This window comes from Stegostoma tigrinum, chromosome 28 (genome assembly GCF_030684315.1).
Source record: "Stegostoma tigrinum isolate sSteTig4 chromosome 28, sSteTig4.hap1, whole genome shotgun sequence".
In the NCBI taxonomy this organism is placed as follows: Eukaryota; Metazoa; Chordata; class Chondrichthyes; order Orectolobiformes; family Stegostomatidae; genus Stegostoma; species Stegostoma tigrinum.
The window spans coordinates 42,900,019-42,915,350 of NC_081381.1; the positions used below are offsets into that span (position 1 = coordinate 42,900,019).

The 15,332-nt window shown below is 42.1% G+C and overlaps 1 protein-coding gene across 14 annotated transcripts in view; it reads left to right on the plus strand.

The window, feature by feature from the left end:
- Positions 1-590: 590 nt before the first annotated feature.
- The window catches only part of cep104 (centrosomal protein 104), a 176,196-nt gene continuing 161,454 nt past the window's right edge, over positions 591-15,332 (plus strand). For 5 of the 14 annotated variants that reach the window (XR_009442759.1, XM_059638113.1, XM_059638121.1 and 2 more), the window contains exons 1-6: positions 591-705; positions 1,492-1,570; positions 6,515-6,619; positions 8,828-8,954; positions 10,765-10,938; positions 13,557-13,695. Coding sequence is in view for 13 of the 14 variants with exons in the window: in XM_059638113.1 (XP_059494096.1) it covers positions 8,842-8,954; positions 10,765-10,938; positions 13,557-13,695 (426 nt within the window). In the remaining variant the exon portion in view is untranslated. Of the gene's footprint in view, positions 706-935; positions 1,021-1,065; positions 1,246-1,491; positions 1,571-6,514; positions 6,620-7,859; positions 7,941-8,827; positions 8,955-10,764; positions 10,939-13,556; positions 13,696-15,332 lie in introns of those variants that run through there. The other 9 variants (XM_059638116.1, XM_059638114.1, XM_059638117.1 and 6 more) reach the window with 9 other exon arrangements.

Genomic DNA, 15,332 nt, shown 5'->3' on the forward strand with positions numbered 1-15,332 from the left:
ATCAGTATGAAAGGGTATTTAGGACTCTATGTTTTCCTGTCTCCCCAGACGCTGCCAGACTGTCTGATCTTTATTGAAGGAGATGACTTGACCATGCCTGCATCAATGGAAACCGCAAAAAAAAACTACGGATGCTGTCAATCAGGAATAAAAACGGATGTTGCTGGAAAAGCTCAGCAGATCTGGCAGCATCGGTGAAGAAAAAAAAATCAGAGTTTACAGAGAGATAGTAGGAACTGCAGGTGCTGGAGAATCTGATATAACAAGGTGTAGAGCTGGACGAACACAGCAGGCCAAGCAGCAACAGAGGAGCAGGAAGGCTGAAGTTTTGGGCCTAGACCATTCTTCAGAAAGGGTCCCTTCTTCACCATTTCTGAAGAAGAGTCCAGACCCGAAACGTCAGATTTCCTCCTCCTCTGATGCTGCCGGGACTACTGTCTTCATCCAGCTCCACACCTTGTAATCTCAGAGTTGACAGAGGTTTTCCAGCAACTGCTGTTTCAATGGACGTGCGCGCACGCCAAGGCCGCCATGCGGAGACTACAACTCCCAGAGGGCGGTGGGAGGGTGAGTCGGCGCCTGCGCAGTGTTAACTGTTGATGCTGGTGGTTATGGAGATATGGTGGTGGTTGCGGGCTGCTGGTAACGTATGTAGCGCTGAGCTTTCTCGCCGGCCGCCTGTTGGAGCGTGGTGCCACAAGCCAGGTTAACTTACACTTTTTAAAATTATCTTTTCTGAAGTAAAATAACCCACGTTGTCTGTGTTTGTAAGAACGAGTGATCGGAGCCCGGTCCGCTTCGGGGCCTCTCTGAAGTGTGGCGCCGTTCCATGAGGCTGGTGGAAAGTTCCAGCATTTGGTGGTGCCGCAGGGTGGCCCTGCTGCTTCATTGGTTTGGCCTTTGCTGAGGATGCTGATCATTTCCCCCCTCAAATTAGCGACTCCATGAGCCAGAGGTGACTCTGTCCAGATATGGGAGCCTGGCAAATTCAGTATTGGTATTCAGGGACAGCGAGTGTAGGTAATGAAGGTTTTTTGAGGGAGGAGGCGGTTGGTGCAGGTCAGGCTCAGTGAATGCAGGGCTCCGCTGGTGTTGTTTTGAAATTTCGTCGTTGTTGATTTTATTTTACTGTCCCAGTCGGCGAAGAACGTCTGAAAATCTTCTGTTGTACTACAACAACTCTGCAACATCCCGAAACGCGTTTTCTTTCTCTAAACTTATGTGGTATGATGGGATCGCATTGCAGTTGAGTGAATTGGTTGCATCTTGTTTCATGAGATCGCCATCACTTTATTGTTTTTGATTAAAATGTAAACTATTCAATTGTATTAATGGTACTGTTATGTTTTGTCGTGCTTCATATACCATTTTCCTGTTATTTCTGAAGTTTGGTGCCTTCTTCACTGTGGAAAACATGTTTAAAATGCAGCTGTTTCCCAGCTAATCTGGTGACTCAGTAGTAAAGTTGATATTTTTGTTTTGATTTTCCAGGCTGCCTTTTTGCAAGCACAGTCACATAACGATTTGCTGGAGATTATTTTGACAAAGGCAGATGGTAATGAACTTTAATGTGAGTTGGTTTAATGTTGTGAATGTGACTCTGTCAACTTTGTTTGATCTATCAACTCAGTTCTGAAAGTACTTAAACAGTTGGATTCCCTTTAAGTTGAGTTTGTTGGCAGTTGCATCCCTATTTTGTATTTCAAGTACATTATTGGTAAATTCAAGTTTGGATCAATTAAATTTAATAGATTCAACATAGCTGTTGACAGAAAGTAATTTTTTTCCGCAGGTTTCTGCATAACCTGATTTTTGTAATGTGGATTGTTTAATTTACACCTTGGCAGTTTTTTTTAAACTTTAGATGTTCAAGTTGTTCATTGTATATATTCAATAAAAAAACAGAAATTGCTGGAGAAACAGCAGATCTGGCAGCATTTGCATGAAGAAAGCAGAGTTAATGTATTGAGGCCGGTGACACTTCATCTGCACTTAGTGTCCAGCAATTTGTTTTTATTTTAACAATCTGTAGCATCTGCAGATGTTTGTTTTACTCTATACAACTTTATAGAATCCCTACGTTGTGGAAACAGGCCATTTGGCCCAATGAGTCCACACCAATCCTTTGAAGAACAGCCTGCCCAGGACCAGACCCACCCCCGTACTCTATAACCATGCTTTTCCTATGGCTGACACAGCTAACCTACACATCTCTGAACTCTGTGGGTAATTTAGCACATTCAATCCAACTAACTTGCACATCTTTGGACTGTGGGAGGAAACCGGGGCACCCAGAGGAGTCCCTTCCAGACACTGGGAGAATGTGCAAACTCCACATAGACAGTTGCCTGACGGTGGAATTGAACCAGATCCCAAGTGCAGTAATGCAGCAGTGCTAACTACTCAGCCGCAGTGATGCCCTGTTTTATTTTACATACCTAATATAACATGAACAGATTAGGTCGTTAATGTTTGTAGGCTTTTGCAATGTGTTATAATATGCATTTGAGTTATGTATTAATTTCTCAAAGTTGTTGCTTGACCGAGGTACTTAAAGTTGAAAGTGTCATTTGCTTCTGAAGGAATTGTTTTTGCCATTTGAAAGTTGTATTTTAATTAGTAAACAACACTGTTTAGTTAACAATTACCAACAAAGGGATGAGTGACTCACTTTTACACAACACATAAAACAGAAAATCTATTATGGATCCAAGTAGAATTGTGCCACAGTATTGTACAAAGAAGAAACTAGGTCATCTGTGATACACTCAGTCATTTAAAGGTGGATCTGTAGTCATCGCCAAGTGGTTAAAGCGATGGACTTAAGATCTATTGGGGTTTCCCTCAGTAAGTTTGAATCCTGCTGACTGTGCTTGAGGACTGAGGTCAGACAGGAAAGGAACAAAAACAAAGTTGCTGGAATAGCTCAGCAGGTCTGGCAGCATCTGTGGAGGAGAAAACAGAGTTAATGTTTCGGATCCAATGACCCTTCCTTTGAACTGGTGGTGGCTGGGAAAACGTCAGTTTGTATGCAGAAAATAGGGAGCTGGGTGGGGTAGGGAGTAAACAATAGAGCCCAAAGGAAGAGAAAGTCAGTTGGACAGACAAAGGAGTTGCTAACGATCAGGCTGGGAGGGTGTATAGTTGTTAATGGGTACTGTTAGTGACTAACAACAGCAGGTATGTCGTGGCAGTCTATGTGGTAACAAAGAATGGTGTGTGGGTTGTGGGGCTGGGACATGGGAGAGTTTTAGGCCCTAAAACTATTGAACTCAATATTGAGGCTGGAGGGCTGTAGGGTCTCCAAGTGGAAAATGAGGTGTTGCTCCTCCAGCTTGCGCTGGGCTTCACTAAAACACTATAGTAAGCCGGAGACAGAGATATTGGCCAGGGAGCAAGGTGGTGCATTGAAGTGGCAGGCAACAGGTAGTTCAGGTTCTTTTTTGCAAGCAGAATGTAGATGTTCGGCGAAGCAGTCGCCAAGTCTACGCTCTGTTTCCCCAATGTGGAGGAGACCACATTGTGTGCAGCAAATGCAGTAGACTAGATTCTTGGAAGTGCAGGTGAAGTGTTGCTTCACCTGGAAGGTATGTTTGGCCCCTTGCATACTGGGGAGGGAGGAGGTAAATGGGCAGGTGTTGCACCTTCGCCAGTTACAGGGGAAGGTGCCGTAGGGTTGTGGGGAGGTGTTGGGGGTGAAGGACGTATGGACCAGGGTATCCCAGAGGGAATGGTCCCTGTGGAAGGTGGACAAGGGAGGGGAGTGGAATATGTCTCTGGTGGTGGCATCTTGTTGGAGGTGGCAGAAATGGCATCTGATGATCTTCTGGATGTGGATGCTGGTGGGATGGTACGTGAGGATAAAGAGACCCTATCACTGTTGTGGGAGGGAAGAGAAGAGTTGAGGGTGGAAGTGCGGGAGATGGGTCGGACCCGATTGAGGGCCCTGTCAACAATGGAGCTGGGGAATCATCAGTTGAGGAAGAAGGTGGACATTTCGGAGCCTCTCTTGTTGAAGTTGGCCTCATCTGAACATATGAGACGGAGGAACTGCAAGAATGGGATGAAATCTTTACAGGAAGTGGGGTGTGAGGATGCATAGTCCAGGTAGCTTGTGGGAGTTGGTGGGTTTGTAATGGATATTAGTGGCATTTTTGTTGAGAGAGGCAATGAAATTGAGGCCACTGATGTCACGTCGACAGTTCTCACTGAAAAGATCAAGTGCAGGTAAAAAGGCCAGAGGCGGGTGTCCAGGTGGAGGGAGAGTGTTGGAGTTGGGCAAACGGGTCTGTGGGGTGGGAGTCCGAAGAAATGAGTACAGAGGCAAAGACAGCAGAAGAAGATTCGGTGTCATGTCATGCCTGAAATTCGTTAAGGTGGGGATGCAGAGGGATAAAGCTGAGGCCTTTGCTGAGTACAGAGCGTTCAGCACTGGAGAGATTAGGAGGGACCGTGAATACCTGACAGGAGGTGGGGGGGGGGTGTTGGGAGAATGGATAGAGTCAGAGGGAAGGGAGAAAGCCATGGGTATTTTTGAGTTGGTGCATCTTGTGGGCCTTGATGCCTGAAAAGAAAAGAAAACGTTTCTTGTCAGCATGATGAATGAGCCAGAGGATGAAATAGAACTGCGGAGTGGTGCAGCCCTGAGCCAGTGTGTTACGATACTGTTAGAGAGAAAGGTTGAGGGTATATGCACGTGACGTCGCATGGCACTGTGTGTGGACCTCAGGATGCGGCGAGAGCAGCTGTCCGTGGAACGTTGAACATCATGGAGGTATCTTTGATCCTGGGAGGTTTCACAACATGAGGGATGAAACTTCAATTGAAATCCACGTGGGGTGAGTCTGAGCTGGAGGCAGTCGCTGAGGAATGTGATATGGCGGTGGAAATAAGTTTTAGCAAATACCTGGTCAAACACCAGGAGTGATAGTGAAATTAAAGTCGTTGGGCAAGAAGAGAGATTGGAACGGAAATCCCGTCGGAGAGAGGAGCAGAACTTCTTCAAGGTGGGCATGCCTGGAAGAGATATGGCAGTGAGTTAAATACGAAGTAAATGTGGCTGGGTCTCCGGCTTGCCCGTGTTCCAATGAAGCCCAGTGCAAGCTGGAGGAGCAACACCTCATTATCTGCTTGGGGACCCTACAGCTCTCTGGACTCAGTATTGAGTTCAATAATTTTAGTGCCTAAACTCCCCCATCTCCCAACGCCCCACCCCACACACCAGTCCTTGTTATCACATAGCCTGCTCGTACACACCCCCTGTTGTTAGTCACTACCAGCCCCCATTAATGACTATTCACCCTCCCAGCCTGATGGTTAGCAACTCCTTTGTCTGTCCAACTGACTTTCTCTCCCTCTGGGCTCTATCCTATTGTTTACTCCCTACCCCACCCATTTCCCTATTTTCTGCATATAAACTGACATTTCCCCAGCCGCCAGCAGTTCTGAGGAACGGTCACCGGACCAGAAACGTTAACTCTGTTTTCTCTTCCACGTATGCTGCCAGACCTTATGAGCTTTTCCAGCAACTTTGTTTTTGTTCCTGATTTACAGCATCTGCAGTTCTTTTAGTTTTTATTCAGATAGGAAAGGAGTTGTCCAGTCGTCTTGTTGGAGGGATCTAGTGCAGCAGGCTTCGAGGAGATACAAGGCAACAATGTTTTGGACAGCATGGCAGCTCAGTGGTCAGCACTGCTGTCTCACAGTGATGGTCTGTGGTATTTCCTCAATCCCCCTGTATCTGCGGGGGTTTGCTGCAGTTTCTCAGGTTTCCCCTGTCAGTCCTAAGATGTGCAAGTTAGTTTGGATTGGCCATGTTAAATTGCCCATGGTGTCCAGGGATGTGTAGGCAATGTGGATTTGCCATGGGAACTGCAGGGTTACAGGGATAGCGTAGTGGGGTGGGTCTGAATGGGCTGCTCTTCAGAAGTTTGGTGTGGACTCGATGGGCTGAATGACCTGCTCCCACACCGTAGGGATTTTATGAATTTCACTATAGATTGCAAGTAGACCTTCAGGTTAAATTGGCATTTCTGTGATAAGCAGTGGGCTTGCAGTACATATCGTTACTGACTTGAGCAAAATAAGTCATCGTTGTAATGTAATTAATTGCTTTTCTTTGTAGAAACCCTCCGTCTCTTAAGAGGTTTTGAGGCTATTATATTAATGAAAGACTTATTTGAATTGATTCAGTACTCACTGCCATGAAATAATCCCAATGGGTGAAGAGATTTTGGCCCATCTAAATTAAAAATCGAAGAGCTTAGTTTAAAGATTGTGTAAAGTTGTGTCAGAGAGCTTTTGTTTTCACCTTGAATTAAGTTGTATGCAAGTTTACCCTGCATTTACAAATAGATGAACATGAAGCGAGAGGAGGCCTCGCAGCCCTTCAACCCTGCTTCACCATTCAATAGGATCATGGCTGAACTGATTTTTAATCTCCTTTCTACATTCCTGAAAATTCCTGATAATCTTTCGTTCCTTGGTAATCAAGACTCTTTCTATCTGTTTAAAGATTCTGCGTCTGCTGATTTTTGAGGAAGGGAATTTCAAAGACTCGAGAGAAAATATGCTCAGAGATACTGGGAACTGCAGATGCTGGAGAATCGGAGATAACAAAGTATGGAGCTGGATGAACACAGCAGGCCAAACATGCTTCCTCATCTCTGTCTGAATTAGTTGACACCTTGTTTTTAAACTATAACCTCTAGTTCTCGATCCTCCCATATGAGGATGCATCCTTTCCCACATCCACATCCCCTCAGGACCTTATGTTTCAATTAAGTCACCTCCGACTCTTTTAAACTCTGGAGAATACGGGCCCAACTTACAGCTTGTGTTAAGAGTGAAAAACGTAGAGGTTTGGTTTCAGCTTGCAGTTGTTTACTTTATTTGTTTATCATATCTGTGTGCTCATAAAAAGTGTTTGAACCTTCAACCCAAATGAGAGAATTCTGGATGCAAGAAAGTCATAAGGTTGCCATGGGAGATTATTACTTAAGGGTCTGGCCATTCACTGTACAAAGCTGCTTTTCGGAGAATTTCAATGAGTAAACAGAGGAAAGCTGCCAAGACATGTCTGCTGGATTTAACCCAAGAACTGTGTTCTATATGTGAATGAGTTCTAGAAAACAGGGTCAGACCAAGTAGCTCTGATGGCAGATGTCTTAATACAGAAAAGATGCCTGCGTGCATTTGGTGGTTTGTGATGTGCACTGTGTGTGACATCTGTACTTAGGCCATGAGAGCTTAATGGTAGGAGTAGACCACAGACCTGAGCAGTGAGCTGCTCAACCAGACCCAGAATAAAAGGGGACAGCATTTCAGAGTACCTCACTTTCTAAAGGATAGTCATAGTTGGACAATAAATACTGCCCACGTTTTGTGAACAAATAGTTAAAAATGTTTATTGATTTGAAGACTACATTAAAAAGAACTAAACTGTGCTAAGTCCAATGGATTGTCTTCTACCTTACGTCATTTAGAATCAGAATCTTGAATATGTGTGTTTAGTCATTGTTGCTTGTGCTTGCTTTGTCTAAATTTGTATCATAAAATTTTTGGTGTTTTAATTTAATCATGGAATCCAGCTTTTTTATTAAAACCACTGGTTCTTCCATGTATTATATTCTTTAAATGATTATGGGCAATCAAACCTGATCCATCTGGTTAAGTCCCCTCAGGATCTTGTATGTTTCAGTGAAGTGACCTCTGGCTCTTGGTAAATTCCAGAGGATATGGGTCTAAACTGTTTCATCTTTCCACATTAGGTGTACAACCCTCGGCGGGGGGGTGGAAATTACCTCTATCTCTATTTCTATTGCTACCCTAAGAGGGTGACCCCTAATGTTAAGACCGTGCTGTTTGGTTCTGGACTCATTGAAAAGACTTCGCATCACCCTTGTCAATTCATCTGAAATTACCTCTGTCCTCTCTGCTAGGTGAACCTCTGTTTATTCTAAATTTAAAAACAAGTAATTTTGCAGAAATGTTGTGGGTTGAAAAATTAGGCAACACTGGGCAAATTCTGTGAATCAATAATTTATACCAGAAGAGTGGAATGAGGTGACTTTCTCAGCCTCTTGGCCTTTGACAATGATACCATATTGTCAGCTGGGGTAATCTTCAGTATGGTAGCTGGCCATAAGGACTTAGATCTATTGCTTGAATTAGAAGATCTTCTTTTCATTCTTTTAGTGCTAGTTTTCTTCCATTCTCAGAGCAGTGGTGAGAAAGAGATGTAGTTTGTTTTAGGCTTTGGAGTGCTGCTGCAATTTTCTGTGTTCTGTGACAAACTGCAACTTAAAATCAATCTAAAAGCAGTTGTTAGACAGTTTTTTTTGTTCCCCAACTCAAAAGGCACTTCGTTAGCTAGCTGCAAAAGCATCAAATCGGGCTTCTTCGAAAGGTACAAGCTCTTGTAAAACCAATAGGAGAAAGCCTCACAATTCCATTTTTGCTTGAGGCTGCAAAAAATATTTCTACAACGCTGTAATCCAAACTTCAATTTTCCAATTTACATCTCAGTCAAAATGTACATAGTTCTTGCAACCTGTGCATGGAAAAGCTGAGACAACTCATCCACTAGCTTCAAAAACAGAAGTTGCTGGAAAAGCTCAGCAGGTCTGGCAGCATCTGAGAAGAGAAATCAAAGTTAATAATTCAGGTCTAGTGACCCTTCCTCAGAACTGAGGAAGGGTGACGGGACCTGAAATGTTAACTTTGATCTCTGAGCTTGTTCAGCAACTGCTGTTTTTATTTCTGAATTACAGCATCTGCAGCACTTTCAGTTTTCATCTGTGTTTAATTTATCTGTGATCTTTTGCAGCATAGAACTCCAGAATGCCACACAAAATTGGATTTGTTACAATAAGCTGCTCTGGCCATGAAGACGGGTATAATTCCAATGAGCTGATGGTGCACGCGCCTACAGTAAATGGTTGGCGTTCCCCAAGGTAAGGTATAGACCAAAATTCTACTAATTCCCAGGAGGGCTAAAGTTACACCGATGAAATTGTTGGTCTCTTGGTGAATGCAGGTCTAAATTATGATAACTAAAGCTGTATACTAGATTTCTGTTAAATAGAAGGTATCTTCAAAAATCAATGTTAACTTCCAAACATTTCTGTTATTCAAGTATTTTTTCTCAAATTAGCAACCTATCCTTAATGAGGTCAGATTGTATGTCTGCAAATGTTTGGCAACTGCATTTGTTCATTGTTCAGGTTTAAGTTTCTTTGGTAACTTGACACAATAGATTCCAGTATGAATTTATACATTCTTGCAGTTGATCTTTAACTTGGCAAGGTTAACAGTTCAACTTTCAAAGGTATTTTTCTAATTTATATGTAGTGGTTTGATAATAAGTTTTTGATTCGTGCTAGAGAGAAGCATAATAACCAAGTATCAATGACATGGTCAGCACTGTTTTGATCATCATCAGCAAGAATCCATTTGTTTGTTTTTCATCTCGTGGAGGTGGAATGTCAGTTGCAGATGCCAGACATGCCTTTTACAAGGAGGAAAAAATCTGAAGACAGCATCTGTGTTGTTTACTTTTTTACCTAGTACTATATTCCGATACAGCCTTATGTGGAGCCTTTAGTACAGGCTGTTCATTCTCTTTACATAATGACACATAGAAGTTAAAAACTTACACAATTCATGGTAGAGCTCTGACTACTGTTGTAGACACAGATCTAGGAATTCAGGTTCATATTTCTTTGAAATTTGCATCATAGGTAGGCAGAGTGGGGTTAAGAAGGTGTTCAGTATGCTTAGCTTCATTGCTCAGACCTTTGGGATGTCATGTTGAGGTTATGCAGGATGTTGGTGAGTTCTCTTCTGGTCTGCTGTGCACAGTTCTGGTCGCCCTACTATAGAAAAGTTATTATTAAATTGGAGAGGGTTAAATAATGATTTGCCAGGAGTGGAGGGTATGAATTGTAAAAATAGGCTAGATAGGCTGGGGCCTTTTTCACCAGACTGCAGGAAGTTGAGAGGTGACCGAATAGAGATTTATAAAATCATGACCAACACAGAGGAGGTGAAAACAAAGGGTCTTTTCCCTAAGGTGGGTGACTTCAAAATTAGCGGGCATATTTTCAAGGTGACAGGAGCAAGTTATAAAAATGATGTGAGGGGAAACTTTTACAGAATGGTTTATGTGGATGAACTGCCAGTGGAAGTGGTGATGCAGGTACACTTAGAGCATTTAAAAGATATTTGGATAAGTACATGAATATTAAAAGTTTGGAGGGAGATGTGCCAAACGCAGGCAAGTGGGACTAGGTCAGTTTGAGAAACTTGGTCAACACGGACTAGTTCGACCAAAGAGTCTGTTTCTGTGTTGTTTGACTCTGCCTCTAAATGTATGAAAATCATTTACTAGGGGAGGGTCTTGCAGTAGATGCAACAAATAGAAATCTTAAATCCAGAGAGTTGTCATCTTTTTAAATATAAAGGAATTCTTGATCTTAGTTTTCAAAATGCAGTGTCAGACATAATTATAATGGAATAGGGTAAATCTGCTTCACCTCCTATATTTTTGTCCATTCTGCTTGTGGAAATGTTTATTTGTGGTGGTGTAATAATTTTACACAGTGCTACCCCACCACCTCCGCAGAGAGAGAACTAACCTGAATTAAGATTTCACCCATTTGTAATTTGATGCGCTCTTTCATAATTTAACCCTAAAATCTGGATAAGATTGCTTTTCACTGCATATTCCTAATCTATTTAATGCTTATAATTTGCATTGTTTAGGTTCTGCCTTTACCCACAGGAAATTGTCCTGCAAATGGTGGAGCGCTGTCGAATTCGTAAGCTGCAGTTACTTGCACACCAGTACTTGATTTCTACGAAAATTGAGTTTTACGTTAGTGACAGTCTTCCAGATCACCTCGGACCCCACCACGTGGAGAGATTCCGCAGACTTGGGTATGGATGAATAAGATCTCAGTGAAAAATTGATGACAACTCAGTAATTGAAGTCACAGTATTGAGGTTGGTTGGCTCGCTGAGCTGGTTATTTGTACCGCAGATGTTTCGTTACCGTGCTTGGTAACATCCTCAGTGCAGCCTCTGATGAAGTGTCTATGTGTTTTCCCGCCTGGTTTTTAAACTCTGGGGTCCGTTGCAGTGGATTGCCTCACTTTGGGGTTTCCTCCCTAGTGGAATGTGTTTATTAATAACATGCTTTGTGGAGTGCCATGCTTCCAGGAATTCTTGTGCTTGTCTCTGCCCAGCCTGTCCCAGGATCTTGGTGTTGTCCCAGTCGAAGTTGTGGTTCTCCTTGTCCATGTGGATTGAGATGAGCGATTATCAGTTGTGCCTTTTTGTAGCCAGTTGGTGTTCGTGTACTCTTGTTGTTAGTTTCCTTCCTGTTTGTCTGATGTAGTGTTTCTCACAGTCTCTGCAGGGGGTCTCGTAGATGACACTGGTCCTGCCCGTGGCAGGGAGTCGATCTTAAACTCTCCGCCACAGGCAGGACCAGTGTCATCTACAGATCCCCTGCAGAGACTGTGAGAAACACTACATCAGACAAATTAGAAGGAAATTAACAACAAGAGTACACGAACACCAACTGGCTACAAAAAGGCACAACCGATAATCGCTCATCTCAATCCACATGGACAAGGAGAACCACGACTTCGACTGGTACAACGCTAAGATCCTGGGACAGACTGGGCAGAAACAAGCACAAGAATTCCCGGAAGCATACTATTAATAAACGCATTGAACTCGACCACGTATACATTCCACTATGGAGGAATCCTGGCAGTGAGGCCATCCGTTGCAACGGACCCCAGAGCTTAAAAACCAGGCGGGAAAACACAGACGCTGCACTGAGGATGTTACCAAGCACGATAACGAAACGTCTGCGGAACAAAACACCAGCTCGGCGAGCTGACCAACCTCAACACTCACGACCTGAGTAACAAATCTACTCCAAAACCTTAGAAGTCACAGTAATTATATACGCTGTCACTTGTAAATTATTAAAATTTTAAGGTTTGGACAAAATAACGACATGTAGGGATTATGAATGAAAGGTCTTACGCAAGCCTTGAGGTGATGTTCTGATGGATAGAGAAAAACTGCTTGTACTTGAACTGAAGTATTAAGGAAAGATTCATCGCTGAACATTCAATTATATTATTTCAACTGGAAGTATTATTCCCTTGCTGAGGGCGTAAGTGTATTTGGTGTAACACCTTTAATACCAGGGCAGAAGGGTAGGCTAATTAAAAGTTTTTTGTTTTAATCTGTTTGAAGGAGAGGAGTAAAGAAGAAACAGCTTCATTTTACTGGACAGTCTTTCAAATGAATTTAAAATGATATGTATAATTAGTGAGAGTTTCAAGGGGGAAATGACAACATAAAAGCTGAAAGAGCAACTGTACAAATTTTCACTACATTGAACTTGTTTATTTGGACGAGAATGACCCCAAAGCAGTGTTAACTTGATAAAACAGGGCATCATTGAAAACTGAGAATGCCTGTGGAAATTTGAGGTATCAGAGGAATCTGGGTGTTTTAGTGCATGAGGCACAAAAAGACGGTGTAAAGGTACATCTCAAAATTGAGAAGGCTAATGGGATACTTTGTTACATCAAGAATTGGAAGAGGCTGACTAGATTGATCTGTGGAATGAGTGAATGGACAGACTTCGTTTGAGTGATGACTTCATTGAACTGTTTAGAATCCTGAATCTTGAGAAGGTGGATGTGAAGAGGATGTTTCCTGGTGTGATTGGGTCCAGACTTAAGGAACGCTGTTTTTAAAATTAGGGTCACCCTCTCAGGACAGAGATGAGAATTTTTTTCTGAGAATTGTGTAACTTTGGACCTTGCTTGGTAGCAGAGGAAGCAGGGTCGTTGAATGTTTCTTAGGAGTGGATAGATTCTTGTGAAGCAAAGGAATAAAAGGTTATTGGGAAAAGATGGGAATGTGGAATTTGAAACAATTAGGCTGCCATGGTTGAAACCATGATTGAATGTTTAAGGATGCTTGGGGTTGACCGGCCAATTTTTGCTTCTGTTTTGTACAAATGTTTACAATGTGAGCAGAGCAGTTTAAAGGAAGAGGCAAAAGAGACCAACTTGAAGTAAGACAAACTCTGTCAGCATCCTGTCCCTACTACCCCGTCTTGGTGATAATTTCCTCTCGTTCCCTAGTGCATTGACTTCAAAGATATTGTCCTATTTGGATTGCTTATAGTTTTGCTGAATACTATGTTTTTCAGCTTTTCCAGCCTTACAAGTTGTGCTCCCCATTCCTTTAGCACTGGTCTTGTTAGTATCCCTGTTTTCTCCAACATAACATAGAGATCACAACTGTCTCACTTTCACATTTGAAACAATCTCCTTGATCCGTAAATTTTCTTTAACACCTCTTTTGCAATTTATCTCCTGTTACTGTTTCTTTCTGGCAGCAAACTAAAACTTCTTTAAGTTTTTCTATTGCGATGCAAGTGTTTGAAACACTTATAAAATGCTTGGTATCTCATGCAGTGCTGATGTATGTGATATTTTTATAATTTGCTGTTCTTTCAGGTATGTCTCCCTCTCGGATAATCAAAAAACAGGATTCAAAGCCCGGGAACTCAAATCTGTCCATGTTGATGCAGTTGGGCAGTATCTGAAATTAACGTTTCATAAAAACCATGTCAACAGATACAACTTGTATAATCAGGTAACAGCATGAAATTTACTGAGACTTGTGAATATTTCCAAATAATATGTATCTTTGATCCAAGTTGTGAAAATATCAAAATCAGTTTTTTGAACTACCCTATTGTTATTGAGTAAAGAATCATCTTGTGATGTTTGTTGAGTTCCTAGTTGTGCACCGTTCCATACCATCAAGGTGAGTTGCATTTAATGGTTGAAATAATTTGTTTGGTAAAATCCATTTTCTTATTATGTATTCAAGTAATATTGAGGTTGTTACTAAATTCTGACAGCATGTAATCATTTGAGTGTGATCTGTGTCTGAGTGGTCCAGTGCATTGGATTCGAGTTGCAGTCTCTTCGGAGACTTAAATCCTATTAGCTACCAGTTGTGCTAGTTGTCTTCATTCAATTTTCTTTGTGTTAAAATTACTCCTGCAGTGTCATTGCCTCTGAGACTGAAGCCTATGGTTCAAATCTACATGTGTCAGAAGTATATCATAACACAGCTGATTGGTTGTAATTATCTGCATTTATTCGCGATTGTGGTTCCTCAGTACGGTTTTAGTGGAGAATACTTCTGGTGCTGGATTCTTTTCAGCTGTTAGTGACACCAAGATCGTGGATGGTCCTTGCCTGCTTTCACCTGGTCTGAAGCAGTTGAATGCCAGTCAACCCAGGAAAGACTGTAAAATTTTCCTACTGGCGAGTTTTATCAAAGCTTAAGCTTTAGTTGACCTGTTTAGGAGTGTGGGTGAGTTTAGAGACCTACTCCTGGCCTCTGCCCTGGGGAAATTGATGATCTAGAAGCTGACATAATAGATCTGGCCATATGGTTTTGCTGCTATTTCTTTTATAAGCTGCCACCTTAGTTCTGATCTAAATTGGGCCACAAAAGCCCGGCCCAGAGTATCTGTGCTGTAAATTTGCCAGGGATGGGGAGTTAGAGCTATGAAGAGATCGACTTGAGGTAGTGACCACGTTCACTGGAGCAGAGAAATTTGCTGGGAAACTGCTTGGAAGATTTTATAATTCTGGCCAGTTTGGACCATGATTAAGAGTGACCATTTCCTCAGTATTGTGGCTCCGTGATCAGCAGTATTCGATTTAAATTATCAACAAAGGAACAATTGGGAAGGTTAAAGCAATGTCTTTATGCAGATACTTTTGAACAACAGTGGCATTAATTTAGATTGCTCTTGCAAAGAAAAGATCCAGCTATGATGTTCCACAGAGCATGAATGAAATCGTATATGGTTAGGAATCTATTGCCAATTATATTGAGCCTTGGTTCCAAGTGATGCATGTTATATTTGAGCTGAGTGCTGGTAAAATCTGTAGCCACAATCCAAGGTACCTCAGCCTTTACAGATCATTAAACAGTCATTTGGTATACAGAACTTTAGTATTACTGAGAAATTTTGTCAAAACCTTTTGTCCTTCACTCAAGAGGACAATTCTACAGAATAACAATTTAAAAGAAAACCAACACCTATATTAAATGAGAGATTTGATTTATTTTGTCTTGTACCTAAGTACAATGCAAAATTTTGTCTTGCATGCAATACAGGCAGATCATAACTTACAAGGATCATAGAGTGATTGAACAGAGGCAGGAATACAGAGCTAGGCTGTAAAGAAGATGCACAAAAAGCACAA